We start from the raw sequence: 15,846 nt of genomic DNA, 5'->3' as shown, positions 1-15,846 counted from the left end.
TAAGTGAACCCCTGATCCAGCAGCTGGTAGCAGCAGTGTGTGAGAAACTAAGTGAACCCCTGACCCAGCAGCTGATAGCAGCAGTGAGTGAGAAACTAAGTGAACCCCTGATCCAGCAGCTGGTAGCAGCAGTGAGTGAGACACTAAGTGAACCCCTGATCCAGCAGCTGGTAGCAGCAGTGTGTGAGAAACTAAGTGAACCCCTGATCCAGCAGCTGGTAGCAGCAGTGAGTGAGAAACTAAGTGAACCCCTGATCCAGCAGCTGGTAGCAGCAGTGTGTGAGACACTAAGTGAACCCCTGATCCAGCAGCTGATAGCAGCAGTGAGTGAGAAACTAAGTGAACCCCTAATCCAGCAGCTGGTAGCAGCAGTGAGTGAGAAACTAAGTGAACCCCTGATCCAGCAGCTGTTAGCAGCAGTGAGTGAGAAACTAAGTGAACCCCTGATCCAGCAGCTGGTAGCAGCAGTGTGTGAGAAACTAAGTGAACCCCTGATCCAGCAGCTGATAGCAGCAGTGAGTGAGAAACTAAGTGAACCCCTGATCCAGCAGCTGATAGCAGCAGTGAGTGAGAAACTAAGTGAACCCCTAATCCAGCAGCTGGTAGCAGCAGTGAGTGAGAAACTAAGTGAACCCCTGATCCAGCAGCTGGTAGCAGCAGTGTGTGAGAAACTAAGTGAACCCCTGATCCAGCAGCTGATAGCAGCAGTGAGTGAGAAACTAAGTGAACCCCTAATCCAGCAGCTGGTAGCAGCAGTGAGTGAGAAACTAAGTGAACCCCTGATCCAGCAGCTGATAGCAGCAGTGAGTGAGAAACTAAGTGAACCCCTGATCCAGCAGCTGATAGCAGCAGTGAGTGAGAAACTAAGTGAACCCCTGATCCAGCAGCTGATAACAGCAGTGAGTGAGAAACTAAGTGAACCCCTGATCCAGCAGCAGGTAGCAGCAGTGAGAAACTAAGTGAACCCCTGATCCAGCAGCTGGTAGCAGCAGTGAGTGAGAAACTAAGTGAACCCCTGATCCAGCAGCTGGTAGCAGCAGTGAGTGAGAAACTAAGTGAACCCCTGATCCAGCAGCTGATAGCAGCAGTGAGTGAGAAACTAAGTGAACCCCTGATCCAGCAGCAGGTAGCAGCAGTGAGAAACTAAGTGAACCCCTGATCCAGCAGCAGGTAGCAGCAGTGAGAAACTAAGTGAACCCCTGATCCAGCAGCTGGTAGCAGCAGTGTGTGAGAAACTAAGTGAACCCCTGATCCAGCAGCTGGTAGCAGCAGTGTGTGAGAAACTAAGTGAACCCCTGATCCAGCAGCTTTTAGCAGCAGTGAGTGAGAAACTAAGTGAACCCCTGATCCAGCAGCTGGTAGCAGCAGTGAGTGAGAAACTAAGTGAATCCCTGATCCAGCAGCTGGTAGCAGCAGTGTGTGAAAAACTAAGTGAACCCCTGATCCAGCAGCTGGTAGCAGCAGTGTGTGAAAAACTAAGTGAACCCCTGATCCAGCAGCAGGTAGCAGCAGTGTGTGAGAAACTAAGTGAACCCCTGATCCAGCAGCTGGTAGCAACAGTGAGTGAGAAACTAAGTGAACCCCTGATCCAGCAGCAGGTAGCAGCAGTGAGAAACTAAGTGAACCCCTGATCCAGCAGCTGGTAGCAGCAGTGAGAAACTAAGTGAACCCCTGATCCAGCAGCTGGTAGCAGCAGTGAGTGAGAAACTAACTGAACCCCTGATCCAGCAGCTGGTAGCAACAGTGAGAAACTAAGTGAACCCCTGATCCAGCAGCTGATAGCAGCAGTGTGTGAGAAACTAAGTGAACCCCTGATCCAGCAGCTGGTAGCAGCAGTGTGTGAGAAACTAAGTGAACCCCTGATCCAGCAGCTGGTAGCAGCAGTGAGTGAGAAACTAAGTGAACCCCTGACCCAGCAGCTGGTAGCATCAGTGAGTGAGAAACTAAGTGAACCCCTGATCCAGCAGCTGGTAGCAGCAATGTGTGAGAAACTAAGTGAACCCCTGATCCAGCAGCAGGTAGCAGCAGTGAGAAACTAAGTGAACCCCTGATCCAGCAGCTGGTAGCAGCAGTGAGAAACTAAGTGAACCCCTGATCCAGCAGCTGGTAGCAGCAGTGAGTGAGAAACTAAGTGAACCCCTGATCCAGCAGCTGGTAGCAGCAGTGTGTGAGAAACTAAGTGAACCCCTGATCCAGCAGCAGGTAGCAGCAGTGAGAAACTAAGTGAACCCCTGATCCAGCAGCAGGTAGCAGCAGTGAGAAACTAAGTGAACCCCTGATCCAGCAGCTGGTAGCAGCAGTGAGAAACTAAGTGAACCCCTGATCCAGAAGCTGGTAGCAGCAGTGTGTGAGAAACTAAGTGAACCCCTGATCCAGCAGCAGGTAGCAGCAGTGAGAAACTAAGTGAACCCCTGATCCAGCAGCTGGTAGCAGCAGTGAGTGAGAAACTAAGTGAACCCCTAATCCAGCAGCTGGTAGCAGCAGTGAGTGATAAACTAAGTGAACCCCTGATCCAGCAGCTGGTAGCAGCAGTGAGTGAGAAACTAAGTGAACCCCTGATCCATCAGCTGGTAGCAGCAGTGAGTGAGAAACTAAGTGAACCCCTGATCCAGCAGCTGGTAGCAGCAGTGAGTGAGAAACTAAGTGAACCCCTGATCCAGCAGCTGGTAGCAGCAGTGAGTGAGAAACTAAGTGAACCCCTGATCCAGCAGCTGGTAGCAGCAGTGAGTGAGAAACTAAGTGAACCCCTGATCCAGCAGCTGTTAGCAGCAGTGAGTGAGAAACTAAGTGAACCCCTGATCCAGCAGCTGGTAGCAGCAGTGTGTGAGAAACTAAGTGAACCCCTGATCCAGCAGCTGATAGCAGCAGTGAGTGAGAAACTAAGTGAACCCCTGATCCAGCAGCTGATAGCAGCAGTGAGTGAGAAACTAAGTGAACCCCTAATCCAGCAGCTGGTAGCAGCAGTGAGTGAGAAACTAAGTGAACCCCTGATCCAGCAGCTGGTAGCAGCAGTGTGTGAGAAACTAAGTGAACCCCTGATCCAGCAGCTGATAGCAGCAGTGAGTGAGAAACTAAGTGAACCCCTAATCCAGCAGCTGGTAGCAGCAGTGAGTGAGAAACTAAGTGAACCCCTGATCCAGCAGCTGATAGCAGCAGTGAGTGAGAAACTAAGTGAACCCCTGATCCAGCAGCTGATAGCAGCAGTGAGTGAGAAACTAAGTGAACCCCTGATCCAGCAGCTGATAACAGCAGTGAGTGAGAAACTAAGTGAACCCCTGATCCAGCAGCAGGTAGCAGCAGTGAGAAACTAAGTGAACCCCTGATCCAGCAGCTGGTAGCAGCAGTGAGTGAGAAACTAAGTGAACCCCTGATCCAGCAGCTGGTAGCAGCAGTGAGTGAGAAACTAAGTGAACCCCTGATCCAGCAGCTGATAGCAGCAGTGAGTGAGAAACTAAGTGAACCCCTGATCCAGCAGCAGGTAGCAGCAGTGAGAAACTAAGTGAACCCCTGATCCAGCAGCAGGTAGCAGCAGTGAGAAACTAAGTGAACCCCTGATCCAGCAGCTGGTAGCAGCAGTGTGTGAGAAACTAAGTGAACCCCTGATCCAGCAGCTGGTAGCAGCAGTGTGTGAGAAACTAAGTGAACCCCTGATCCAGCAGCTTTTAGCAGCAGTGAGTGAGAAACTAAGTGAACCCCTGATCCAGCAGCTGGTAGCAGCAGTGAGTGAGAAACTAAGTGAATCCCTGATCCAGCAGCTGGTAGCAGCAGTGTGTGAAAAACTAAGTGAACCCCTGATCCAGCAGCTGGTAGCAGCAGTGTGTGAAAAACTAAGTGAACCCCTGATCCAGCAGCAGGTAGCAGCAGTGTGTGAGAAACTAAGTGAACCCCTGATCCAGCAGCTGGTAGCAACAGTGAGTGAGAAACTAAGTGAACCCCTGATCCAGCAGCAGGTAGCAGCAGTGAGAAACTAAGTGAACCCCTGATCCAGCAGCTGGTAGCAGCAGTGAGAAACTAAGTGAACCCCTGATCCAGCAGCTGGTAGCAGCAGTGAGTGAGAAACTAACTGAACCCCTGATCCAGCAGCTGGTAGCAACAGTGAGAAACTAAGTGAACCCCTGATCCAGCAGCTGATAGCAGCAGTGTGTGAGAAACTAAGTGAACCCCTGATCCAGCAGCTGGTAGCAGCAGTGTGTGAGAAACTAAGTGAACCCCTGATCCAGCAGCTGGTAGCAGCAGTGAGTGAGAAACTAAGTGAACCCCTGACCCAGCAGCTGGTAGCATCAGTGAGTGAGAAACTAAGTGAACCCCTGATCCAGCAGCTGGTAGCAGCAATGTGTGAGAAACTAAGTGAACCCCTGATCCAGCAGCAGGTAGCAGCAGTGAGAAACTAAGTGAACCCCTGATCCAGCAGCTGGTAGCAGCAGTGAGAAACTAAGTGAACCCCTGATCCAGCAGCTGGTAGCAGCAGTGAGTGAGAAACTAAGTGAACCCCTGATCCAGCAGCTGGTAGCAGCAGTGTGTGAGAAACTAAGTGAACCCCTGATCCAGCAGCAGGTAGCAGCAGTGAGAAACTAAGTGAACCCCTGATCCAGCAGCAGGTAGCAGCAGTGAGAAACTAAGTGAACCCCTGATCCAGCAGCTGGTAGCAGCAGTGAGAAACTAAGTGAACCCCTGATCCAGAAGCTGGTAGCAGCAGTGTGTGAGAAACTAAGTGAACCCCTGATCCAGCAGCAGGTAGCAGCAGTGAGAAACTAAGTGAACCCCTGATCCAGCAGCTGGTAGCAGCAGTGAGTGAGAAACTAAGTGAACCCCTAATCCAGCAGCTGGTAGCAGCAGTGAGTGATAAACTAAGTGAACCCCTGATCCAGCAGCTGGTAGCAGCAGTGAGTGAGAAACTAAGTGAACCCCTGATCCATCAGCTGGTAGCAGCAGTGAGTGAGAAACTAAGTGAACCCCTGATCCAGCAGCTGGTAGCAGCAGTGAGTGAGAAACTAAGTGAACCCCTGATCCAGCAGCTGGTAGCAGCAGTGAGTGAGAAACTAAGTGAACCCCTGATCCAGCAGCTGGTAGCAGCAGTGAGTGAGAAACTAAGTGAACCCCTGATCCAGCAGCTGGTAGCAGCAGTGAGTGAGAAACTAAGTGAACCCCTGATCCAGCAGCAGGTAGCAGCAGTGAGAAACTAAGTGAACCCCTGATCCAGCAGCTGTTAGCAGCAGTGAGAAACTAAGTGAACCCCTGATCCAGCAGCTGGTAGCAGCAGTGAGAAACTAAGTGAACCCCTGATCCAGCAGCTTGTAGCAGCAGTGTGTGAGAAACTAAGTGATTGAAGCATACAATTGTGTCACACTGTGTTCACCAAACATTGGGGTAAAAACTGAAGAAATAACCGAGGATTAACAGAATATGATTTCCTTTTAGCTTCTCCTGAAATCTGAACATATAACTGTGAAAAGGCCTTTTTGTGCAGAGCAGATATGAGCAGCTAAAGAGATCCTCTCCGCCTGCACGTCACAGGTCGTCATATTTTCACTCTTCAGCCTCGTACTGAGTCAGTTTGTTATTCCAGGCGAGCGTTGGAGGTGGAGGAGCTCCTGCAGCAGGCTCCAGCAGTGATGGAGACGCCGTTTACGCTCAGCCGCATCCCCACCATCGCCATCAGGCCGCGTCCGTGCCTCAGGCTTCGCTGCCGGACGCCAGCGCGCCCTACCTGCCTCCGTCTGCCTGCCCGCCGTGCCACCCTCACTGCACCTGCTGGAACACGGTAGGCAGCCATGCTAACGTTGGCTAGCATTTAGGCAAGGCATCTTTATCTATAAAGCACATTTCATACCACAGGAAACTCAATGAGCTTTACATAAAGACAAGGCTTTTAAAAGAACAGCATAAAAACAAGCAATTTAAAGAGAATAGAAAAATAGAATAAAAATAAAACACAGTTAAAAGCAATCAAAGAAGAGGGGAAAAAGAAAAATATAAACCATAAGCACACCGGAAGAGAAATGTTTTTAACCTGGATGTAAAAGTGCTCACAGTTGGGTCTGATTTCAGTTCTGCTGGTAGTTTATTCCAGTTGTGAGCAGCATAACAGCTAAAAGCTGCTCTACCAGCATGTCATTCATGTATTCTGGACCTAAACCTTTAAACCTCTGGACCTTTAAAGTCCCTGCTGCTGTGGAAATTTAAAAAGGGGGTTCAGTTGGGAGTCATTTCACAACAGAAGTGACTGATTTATGCTGCAGAGTTTTTGCTTTTCTCATCAAACTTTCTCTGTTTTAAATTGAGCTTCTTTCTGTTTTTGAATGGTCACATCAGCTTTTACTAAGTTATACTGCGAGCGATTGTGAGGTCTGACTTTTTCCTGGAGAACCATTTTGTGATGCAAATGTATTACTCTGCTGAACGCATATTGTTTTGAGAAGCAAAACGCTTTATTTTTTAAACCCCAGCCAACTAGCCGGACTACCTTCATCAACACCAAAACGAGGCTGGAACTCTGCTCACAGGACGCAGCAGGGGGTAAGAAGATGTTCATAAATGATATTGCAAGTATGGGATGTCATACAGCTTCATGTCAAAAGAGGCGAACTGTCCCTTTAAAGCCCAGTGAAGCAGCTAGTTTTCTCCCACGTGATCAGGAGAACACTTCAACAACAACAACAACAACCTCTCAGGTTCACCACAAAGAGCCAGAAGAGCTGAGGCTGCTGTTTATGTCCAGATGTGGACTTTGTGATGACAAGTCACGGAGGGGGGATTTCCAGATGATGCAGGAAGCGCTTCATTAACTCCTGTAGAGGGTTTTCAAAGGTTTATTCAGACACGAATCGGAGGAAAACCGGCAGAGAAACAAACTGAAGGGGACGAGAAAAGCAAAGTGGGAAGGAAAGGCTTTAGTTTTCCCCCCTGAGTTTGACTCACAGTTCTCCCAGAAACAGGCAGGCAGCGGCGTTTTAAAGTGTGAGCAGTGAGGGGAAAGTACCCAGCTCAGAGAGCAGCGCTTGTATTTAGTGTTTTGTTGCCCTTGGCTCCTGCTTAGTGCAGGTCAGCACATTTCTCTGTGCTGAAATCAACCCTCTGTGGTGAGTGTGTGTGTGTGTGTGAGTGTGTCTCCAGTGAATCCCCAGGAAGTTATAAAGGCTCTCTCCTGCTCTCTCTGGCTGTCTCTTTCCTTCTCTTCGCGCTCTGAAGGGAATGACAGAGCTTCGTAGAAAACCTGAGCAAGAGCTGCAGCTTTTAGATCAGATTAGATTAGATTGTACTTTATTTATCCCACAATGGGGAAATTCACAGCAGCAACAACAGACATGAACAAGAAATTTAAAAAAAAGAGAAAAAGCAAGTACTAAAAAGTAAAGTGACCAAAACAGTAAAGTGACCTAGAATAAATAATATTGCACATTGTGAAGTTGAAATGAATAAAATGTAAATAAATACGGATAAAGAAAAATCTCTGTACGAGTTGTGGATTATCATGGAAAGTAATTTTAACTACAATTTTAGTTACAGTGTTCAGCAGATACATGTCAGAAAGCACGAAACACCTTGACTATAGACTTTCTTTTAATCTTTTAAAGTGGTCTTGAGTAATAGTTTTGTTTCTTTTATAAGCCACTTAACTCTGACCTATGAACCATTCGGGCAGAAAAAAAGGCTTTCAGGTTTAAACTTTTTTGTACATTTACGTTAAAACTGCTTTCAGTTACCAAAAGAGTCAAATTAATATAAGAAATTCAGTTTTAAAAAATCCTAATCCCAAAAAATTAACGTCATCACGTCTAAAAGTAGGAAAAAACAGACAATAATAAGAATTCTATGTTATTCAACATCAAGAAAAAGTAAATAAGATTCAATTTAAAGCTTAAAAAAGGAATATAAGATATAATATAATGACTAATTATGGAACAATTCATATAAATTACATGATTAAACTGTTTTATGTCACCAGAAATGAATAATCTAGAAGCTCTTTGTGGGTTTTAGACTGGAATTAAGATTTGTTCCCATTTCTTTAGCGAACCCCTGTGATAAACAGCAAAGATAACACAGTCTGACTGACAGAAAACAGGATTGCATAAATACATACGGATAAAGAAAAATCTCTATACGAGTGGTGGATTATCATGGAAAGTATTTTTAGCAGTAATCTTTGTGACAAAGTAGCCGAAGGCTGGAACAGGGACGCACAGTTGAAGCTAGCTACAGTGTTCAGCAGATACATGTCAGAAAGCACGAAGGACTTGACTCTGGGTCCAACAGCAGATCCACATCTCAACCTAACAGTAACCATTTGATGTGAATAAAAGCAGAAATCTGTCCGTCTCCCTTCACTTCTCTTTGAGCTGTTTGTGTTTGCTGGAAAAGTTGAAAAGAAGTTGAAAGCGTCGATGGGATGTGGAGTATTTAAAAAAAAAAAAAAATTCAAAATCTCTTTATTGAGTTTTTGCAGACAGTACAGAAAGAAAAAATATATCAGTTTCCCATTGCGTCGAAGCGGTTGCTTTAAAGTGAAGTACAAAGTAAAAAAACAACATAACTATCCCTCCCAACAGCCCATGTCAGATGTAGTCACAGAAAAACAACTTAGTTATTATAAAGCATATGGCAACATAAGTGAAAAATTGAAAATGAAAAAAAAAGGAAATGATAATAAAAAAATTAAATTAATAATAATTAAAAGGATAAATGACAAGAGAAGAAAATAAATACATAAAGTGTGTGAGGGGGGGGGGGGGGATTCTCTCTTTCCAACTGTTAAGAAGCGTCCTCGGCAGGATGTGGAGTATTTTGTTGCCATGTCTCCATAAAACCTTCACTGAGGATCCCACAGCAGGTCCTTACCCGTCTCACAGTAGTCAGGTTTGAATCAACATTTTCTGATGTTGTGCTACAGAAAAAGTTAATAAATGTTGTTTTTTCAGGTTACTGATCACATTAATCATCAGTTGTTTCTGCTTTTGAGGGCAGCGGTTCCAGTTATGACTCCTAAATATAATCGGGTTGCTGGCTGTGGCCCCGCCCATCCTGTGATGTCATGTACAAACCATTTCCTGGTCTAAAATATGGTACTTTAGATTAAATTCAGGTCATATACAGTTTAATTATAACCCAGTTCATAAATAGCACAGCTAAATTAGTCCAATTAATGATGGTTATATTAATTTTATGCTAATTCATAGAAAAGGTGCAGAACTAACAAATGGATCGCATCCACCAACAACAGGATTTTTGTTCTACTCTAACAAAGTGCTTTTCTATCTTTCTTATAGTAGGAACGATCTAAATGTTGGTTTTATAGCTAACTGGAGGCATTTTATTATTTATTATTTTATCAGTTGTTTGAGAGAAGTAGGGGCCACTCAGTTGATTGCAGTTTTCAATTTGAGCCACTAGATGTCACAATATCCTCTAAAAATAGGGATTGCTTTGTATTTTTCAGGCATATTTGATTGATTTTCTACATGTAACTCAAGGTTGAGGTCATTTTTAGTCTATTTTGTTTTGCTGTTCGTTTGTATTACAATATATAAAGTGGAATAATCCTGAGAAATCTAGTAAAATAAGTAGGGCTGGGCGAGTTAACTCGTTTTTATCGCGTTAGCAATTATTTAACGGCGATCAATATTTTATCACGCATTAACACATTTTTAATTTTTTTATTTAACAAAAAAATGTTTTTAATTAAAACAAATACAAATTTCGAGGGCTTTTGTGCCTTTTAATGGATAGGAAAGTTCAAAGAGACAGGAAGCAGGGGGCAGAGAGAGGGGGAACGACACGCAGCACAGGGCCGTCCGATGCGGGACTCGAACGGGACTATAGCCTCTGTACATGGGGCGCCTGCTCAACCCACTACGTCACAAACCACCCCTGTTTTATTATTATAAAAGTCTGTTGCTCACAGGCTTTTATTCTGTAACAGTCTGTTGCTCACAGGCTTTTATTTTGTAAAAGTCTGCTGCTGTCTGCTGTGGAACAGGAAAAGAAAGTAATCGGCGGATCCACCAAACATGGAGAAGGGTACGGAACTTTTACTCGGCCATTTTCATGTTAAAGTTCTTCCAGACGGCGGAGTCGACAGAACCAAAGTCATCTGTAAACACTGCCAAGTTGAATTGTCTTCTCAGCGTAGTAGTTCCAGTCTAAAATATCACTTAAAGGCAAAACACACAACTGATAGCAGCAAGTCATTCAAGGAAACAGACAGTGGAGCGAGGCTTCTACATAAAAACTACAGAAAGATGCTGATGTTAAAAGTGTGTTTGCACAACAAATGTTATGGCACTTTCATTCATATGGCAGCACATTTAAAATAAAGCTAAATGCTAAAAGCTATACACTACTTTTGGATTCATTTTTGGATTCTGCGTACAAATGCGATTAATCGTGATTACTCAGGGAAATCATGTGATTAATTAGATTAAACATGTTAATGGTTGCCCAGCCTTAAAAATAAGTAAATGCGGTATAAGTATAATAAATGCGTATTAGTAAGACAGAACTATAAATATTCCTTCATTACACACCAGACAGACTTCGGTGCCTCTTTAGTTTGTTTTCCCTCGTGAATTTTAAGTCGACTTTCTTAACCTTCTTCTAACGCAAACCAGCTGGATGCGAGTGACTCCAGAGGAAAAATACAGTTTGGTGGTTTAAAGAGCAAATACAAAACATTACTCTGCTGGGCCAACGCAGACCTGCATAACCGCCTCATTATTAGCCGGCTTTATACGTCCATAAAGCCAACGCCAGCGTGGGTAAAGCTGCTGTCGGATCTGTCTGGCATTTATTCAGCCAGCTCCACGTGTTTGTGAAATATTTGTAGCATCTTCCTCTCGTTGTTTTTTTTTTTTTTTTTGGTCTCTTCCTCCCGGATGATTCGTGTTTCTCGCTGTTCTTACTTTGTGCATCTTCATTCGGCTGCAGACGGAGCAGAGCGTCTGCAGGCTGGCTGAGCAACGTGCGGATGTGGCAGCTGCACACGTAATTGTTTTCAGATCTGCTGCCTGTAGGATTTCAGGGAAAAGCACGTACTGTGTTGGACTTTCTCAGTAAAGAATGAGTAAAGCGGAACACTCATGTCCGAGTCAGCGTTTTTTTGAGGTGGTTTCCTGAAGAACTGCGAATCAAGAAAATCTGATTAACATGTTTGTCCCTGGTTTAATCAGTTGTTTAGTCAGAAAAAACACACTTGATAAATCACAGCTTGGCTTGAATAACTTTGGGCTGAATGTAAGACTTTACAGATTGGCTAAATATTCTGGAAAACTTTACTTCACCTCTTCATGTTCCTGCTCCCGTGATGCGGTTCATTCATGCAGTCTTTAAGAAGACTGAGCAGTTGAGAAGTATTCTGGATTTTGCTCTGTAAATGTTACAGTAATGAACGAAGACGGGTCAGTTTGTTGACTTTTGTTTGTGCAACAATCGGCATGTCTGGAGCGACAATGCATTTTGTCTTCGGCAGAGATGGGACCAAGTCAAAGTCAAAGTCAAAGTCACCTTATTATTGCAATTTTACCTGCAGAATCTGATCTTAATAAAGTGAAAAGACAAGATATAAGTAACTGTCCTCCACCTCCAGACGACAACTTCGAACTTTGTTCGTCATCTGAAGATCCATTCTGACCAGGAAGTGCTCGTCATATTAGCTAATATTATCCTGTTAGCCTAGACGGTAGTTAGCTAACGTTAGCTTGATATGATACGGGGTGGACAGGTTGGACACATCAGCCAATGATGTTTACTGACAGTTACTTATATCTTTGTGTTTTCACTTTATTAAGATCAGATTCTGCAGGTAAAATTGCAATAATAAGGTGACTTTACTTTGACTTGCCCAAGAAAAAAATTCTTGGGACTTACTTGAGACTTGCACATGTGTGACTTGGTCCCATCTCTGAAAATTAGAAATACAGAACAATAAGAATGTATTTGAGTATGGGTGGTAAATAGGGATGTGTATGAGAATAATAAATACAGTATGTACATTTGCAATAAATAGACACCCATATATGGGTGGGAATGCAATTGTCCAGAGGGGTGTGCGGCTGGGAATGTCCACCTTCTTGTTGTCCCTGTCAGTGTACCGTGGTCACGGACACCTCAACAGGTACAAGCTAAATGCAATAATACAATTGAAGAGGGTGAGAATTGTGCAATAGTGCAAAATCAGAGTAGGCACGTTAAGGATTAGATATAACTGTAGTGCAATAACAATGTACAATGCAATACTGTAACTAAGATCAAAGTTTTTAAGGTGCAGATGAGGTAGATGAGTTCGCTGTAGGGGTGGGTGCTATTCCTGGGTCCACAGTTATTTGGTTTGTTCAGGCAACAAAAGGAGATCCAGCTGGAGGTCTCGTTGCCGCTGGTAATTAATGAAGAATTGGTGCATTTTAAGCCCCAAGTCGGGGCCGACGTCGTGGATCCCGTCGCTGTAACCAATGCTGCTGTCGTCGGTTAGCTGGTGCTGCGATGTCAGCTTGTGTGGAAGCGCACACTGATGCAGCGCTGAGGTGCCTTAGTTTGGCATGTGTGCGTTACCAAAGCAGAACAGCACATTTAGCAGAAAAAATTCAGTTGCAATCGATTGTTTGCTTAAATTTACTCAAATTAGATTTTTGAAAAATCTATACTTTAGTCATAGTCTTTTCTCTGGAGGATTGTTGAAATGAATAAATTAATCAGAATAATCAATAATAAAGAAACTCCAGAGGGATTTATTCCAATTGAAGAACAGCACATTTAGCAGAAAAAATTCAGTTGCAATCGATTGTTTGTTTTAAATTTACTCAAATTAGATTTTTGAAAAAGTGGCGACCCTAAAAACTACTAAAATTTTGGGTCGAAATGGCCACAGTTTGGTGGTCTAACTCCTCCAAACAGAACAACAGCTATTTGTAATTATTTTATTTCAGCTGAATTTGCTTCGCACAGACTTAGGAAGGTTTTTTTAACATGACTTTTTAAATTGTAGTTTTTCAGTGTTTTTACAAGGACTTTTACTTTAGTCATAAAGCCGTGTCTTTTCTCTTGAGGATTGTTGAAATGCATTAATTAATCAGAATAATCAATAATAAAGAAACTCCAGAGGGATTTATTCCAATTGAACCACATTGAAACCATTCACAGTATTTAACATTTCAGTGTGGCAGGTCAACAGCCAGTCAGTTAAATGTGTCTGGATGTCAGCGTTTCATCCACTGCTGCGACTTCAGCCCATTTCTATAAATGTAGAAGTCGACGGGCTCCGTTAAATGTTGGTTTGCTTTCTCCTCACTTTGTTTTAGCTCCGTGCCAACCCAGAGAGGACATAACTTAGTTTGTTCAAGCTGGAGCACCACAGACTTTTAAGTATTGTATTCATCCACAGTACAAATAAAATAATGAAAAAACGATCCTAAGTCATTTCTATTTATTTTCCGTCCAAGCAGCCAGACTTTCTTTTAATCTTTTAAAGTGGTCTTGAGGAATAGTTTTGTTTCTTTGTTCAGCCACTTAACTCTGACCTGTGAACCATTCAGGCAGGAAAAAGGCTCCTAACTCAATAGATGAACCAGTGTGCCATCCTCAAGATCAATAACCTAATACTATGGATTATTTCTCAGTTTTCTCACAATACAGGCTTCAGGTTTCTAAAACTGAATTGGATGCATTGGATCGAGATTGGGTTAGAAACTATTCAGATAAACTTTAACACTTTGAGCAAATCCATCGAATAAAGTTTTCCTATTTCAAACTCAACACCATTCTAATATATCTTTATTCAGGCCTTATTTCTTCATATTTTCTTCCAGGCAGTCAGATTTTCTTTCTTGTAATCTTTAATCCAGGCTTTTTGGAAATAATTGTACATTTGCCGCCTTTTCACTCATTTTCAGTCCAGTTTTCGATCTATTCAGGCAGGAAAAAAGGCTCCTAACTCTAAGCTATGAACCACTCAGGCAGGAAAAAGGCTCCTAACTCAAGGGATGAACCACTGTTGTGTCCACACAGAACAGACAACTTAGCAAAGAAGCCATTTTAAACTGGATCTTTAGGCACTTTGTTCCCAGCAGCCTGTCACAGAGACACATCATTTGTTCCCATTTCTTTAGCTGCATCTGTGAAAAACAGCTTCATACTTTCAACTTTTTTATGTTAAAACTGCTTTCAGTTACCAAAAGAGTCAAATTAATATAAGAAATTCAGTTAAAAAAAATACTAATCCCAAAAAAGTGAATGTTATCACGTCTAAAAGTAGAAAAGTAGGAAAAAAACAAACAATAATAAGAATTATATGTTATTCAACATCAAGGAAAAGTAAATAAGATTCAATTTAAAGCTTAAAAAAGGAATATAAGATATAATCTAATGACTAATTATGGAACAATTAATATAAATTACATAATTAAACTGTTTTATGCCACCAGAAATTAATAATCTAGAAGCTCTTTGTGGGTTTTAGACTGGAATTAAGACTTGTTCCCATTTCTTTAGCTGCATGTGTGAAAAACAGCAAAGATAACACAGTGTGACAGACAGAAAACAGGATTTCTGCAGCAACAAGGTGATTCCCAAAGAGCTGTTAGCTGAAAACTTGGCATATCTCAGCATGGTGTGCAGTGTGTCCTTAAAACATTTGAGGAAACTAGACAAGTGGAGGACAAAAGAAGAAGTGTCAGGCCTAAAGAACTATCTCCAGCAGATGAACAGGATCTGAAAGTGATGTCCTTAAGAAAGAGGAAAACATCCAGCAAAGACCCGACACAGGAGCTGAGAGATGCATCTGGACCTTCAGCTGATCCATCTGCTGTTGGCCCAAGCCTCATCAGAAATGGGCTCCATGGAAGGGTGGCTGTCAGGAAGCCGTTCTTAAGGAAGGGAAACAGGGAGAAAAGGCTGAGCTGTGCCAAAGGACACAAGAAGTGGGCTGAAAATCAGTGGCAGCAGGTCTGATGGAGGGATGAATCCTCCCCAGAGCCCGGAGCTCAACATTACTGAAGCAGTGTGGGATCATGTTCATTGAAGGTATGGGGAGAGGTGGTTAAAAAATTTAGACTTCAAAAACAGATAAAACTACTTATTTGGCCAGCATATGCCCTGAATTCACACCAGCACTACAAGATCATAGAAATATGGCAAGGCAGGTTTATCTGTACAGCACAATTCAACAACAAGGTGATTCAAAGTGCTTTACAGATGCATTAAAACAGTAGAAATAAAAAGCATGATTTAAATTTTAAACAAAAAAGAAAGAAATAAGAACAATAGATAAAATCAGGAGTTAAAATGTGATTAAGTTTTGAAACTCAAGCTTCAGATTTGGACATAAACAATGGAGCTATTATGGTGTTACTGCTGTATGCAAATTTTTAAAAAAATGGGAGCTCAACAGCTTTAACAATTTATGTCAAAGGTACGGATTCTGTGACTGTGACTTTGACCTCTCCTCTCCAGAGCCAGAGCAGAGAGGCCGGGGCCGTCTCAGGCGTCTCCTCGGGACAAGGAGACCGAGCCATCAGCCAGGAGCCCGCCGCTCCCCACCCAGACACCCGTCCTCCACCCCCTCCTCCTCCACCACCACCTGCACATCTGCCTCCATCGCTGCCTGCTGGGCAGAGCCAGGACTCTGCAGCACCAACCAAAAGCCACCAGGGGAAATCAGGAAAAGGTGAGCGGCCGTGACAGACGTGCGAGTGTCGTGGTGTCGAGTCCATTTGAACAGGATGCAGCATGTTGGCACGAATGAACGCCACAGTGGAGCTCAAAGAATGTTCCCCTCGGGCTTAGGTGTGTGTGTGGATGTGCGTGGTTTCTGCTTCACAGCGATTTGTCAGGATAGTCCTCGCCAAACCTTTAGAAACC

At 43.5% G+C, this 15,846-nt stretch overlaps 1 protein-coding gene across 1 annotated transcript in view; it reads left to right on the top strand.

Moving 5' to 3' along the window:
* zcchc14 (zinc finger, CCHC domain containing 14) overlaps window positions 1–15,846 on the top strand; it is a 47,001-nt gene that overhangs the window by 2,858 nt on the left and 28,297 nt on the right. Inside the window, exons 2-3 of the mRNA XM_075470716.1 lie at window positions 5,567–5,761; window positions 15,439–15,652. Of these exons, the coding sequence (XP_075326831.1) occupies window positions 5,567–5,761; window positions 15,439–15,652 (409 nt within the window). The remainder of the gene's footprint in view (window positions 1–5,566; window positions 5,762–15,438; window positions 15,653–15,846) is intronic.

This window comes from Odontesthes bonariensis, chromosome 7 (genome assembly GCF_027942865.1).
Source record: "Odontesthes bonariensis isolate fOdoBon6 chromosome 7, fOdoBon6.hap1, whole genome shotgun sequence".
In the NCBI taxonomy this organism is placed as follows: domain Eukaryota; kingdom Metazoa; phylum Chordata; class Actinopteri; order Atheriniformes; family Atherinopsidae; genus Odontesthes; species Odontesthes bonariensis.
The sequence above is the reverse complement of the archived record's forward strand: the minus strand, read 5'-3'. Positions and strand labels throughout refer to the sequence as shown.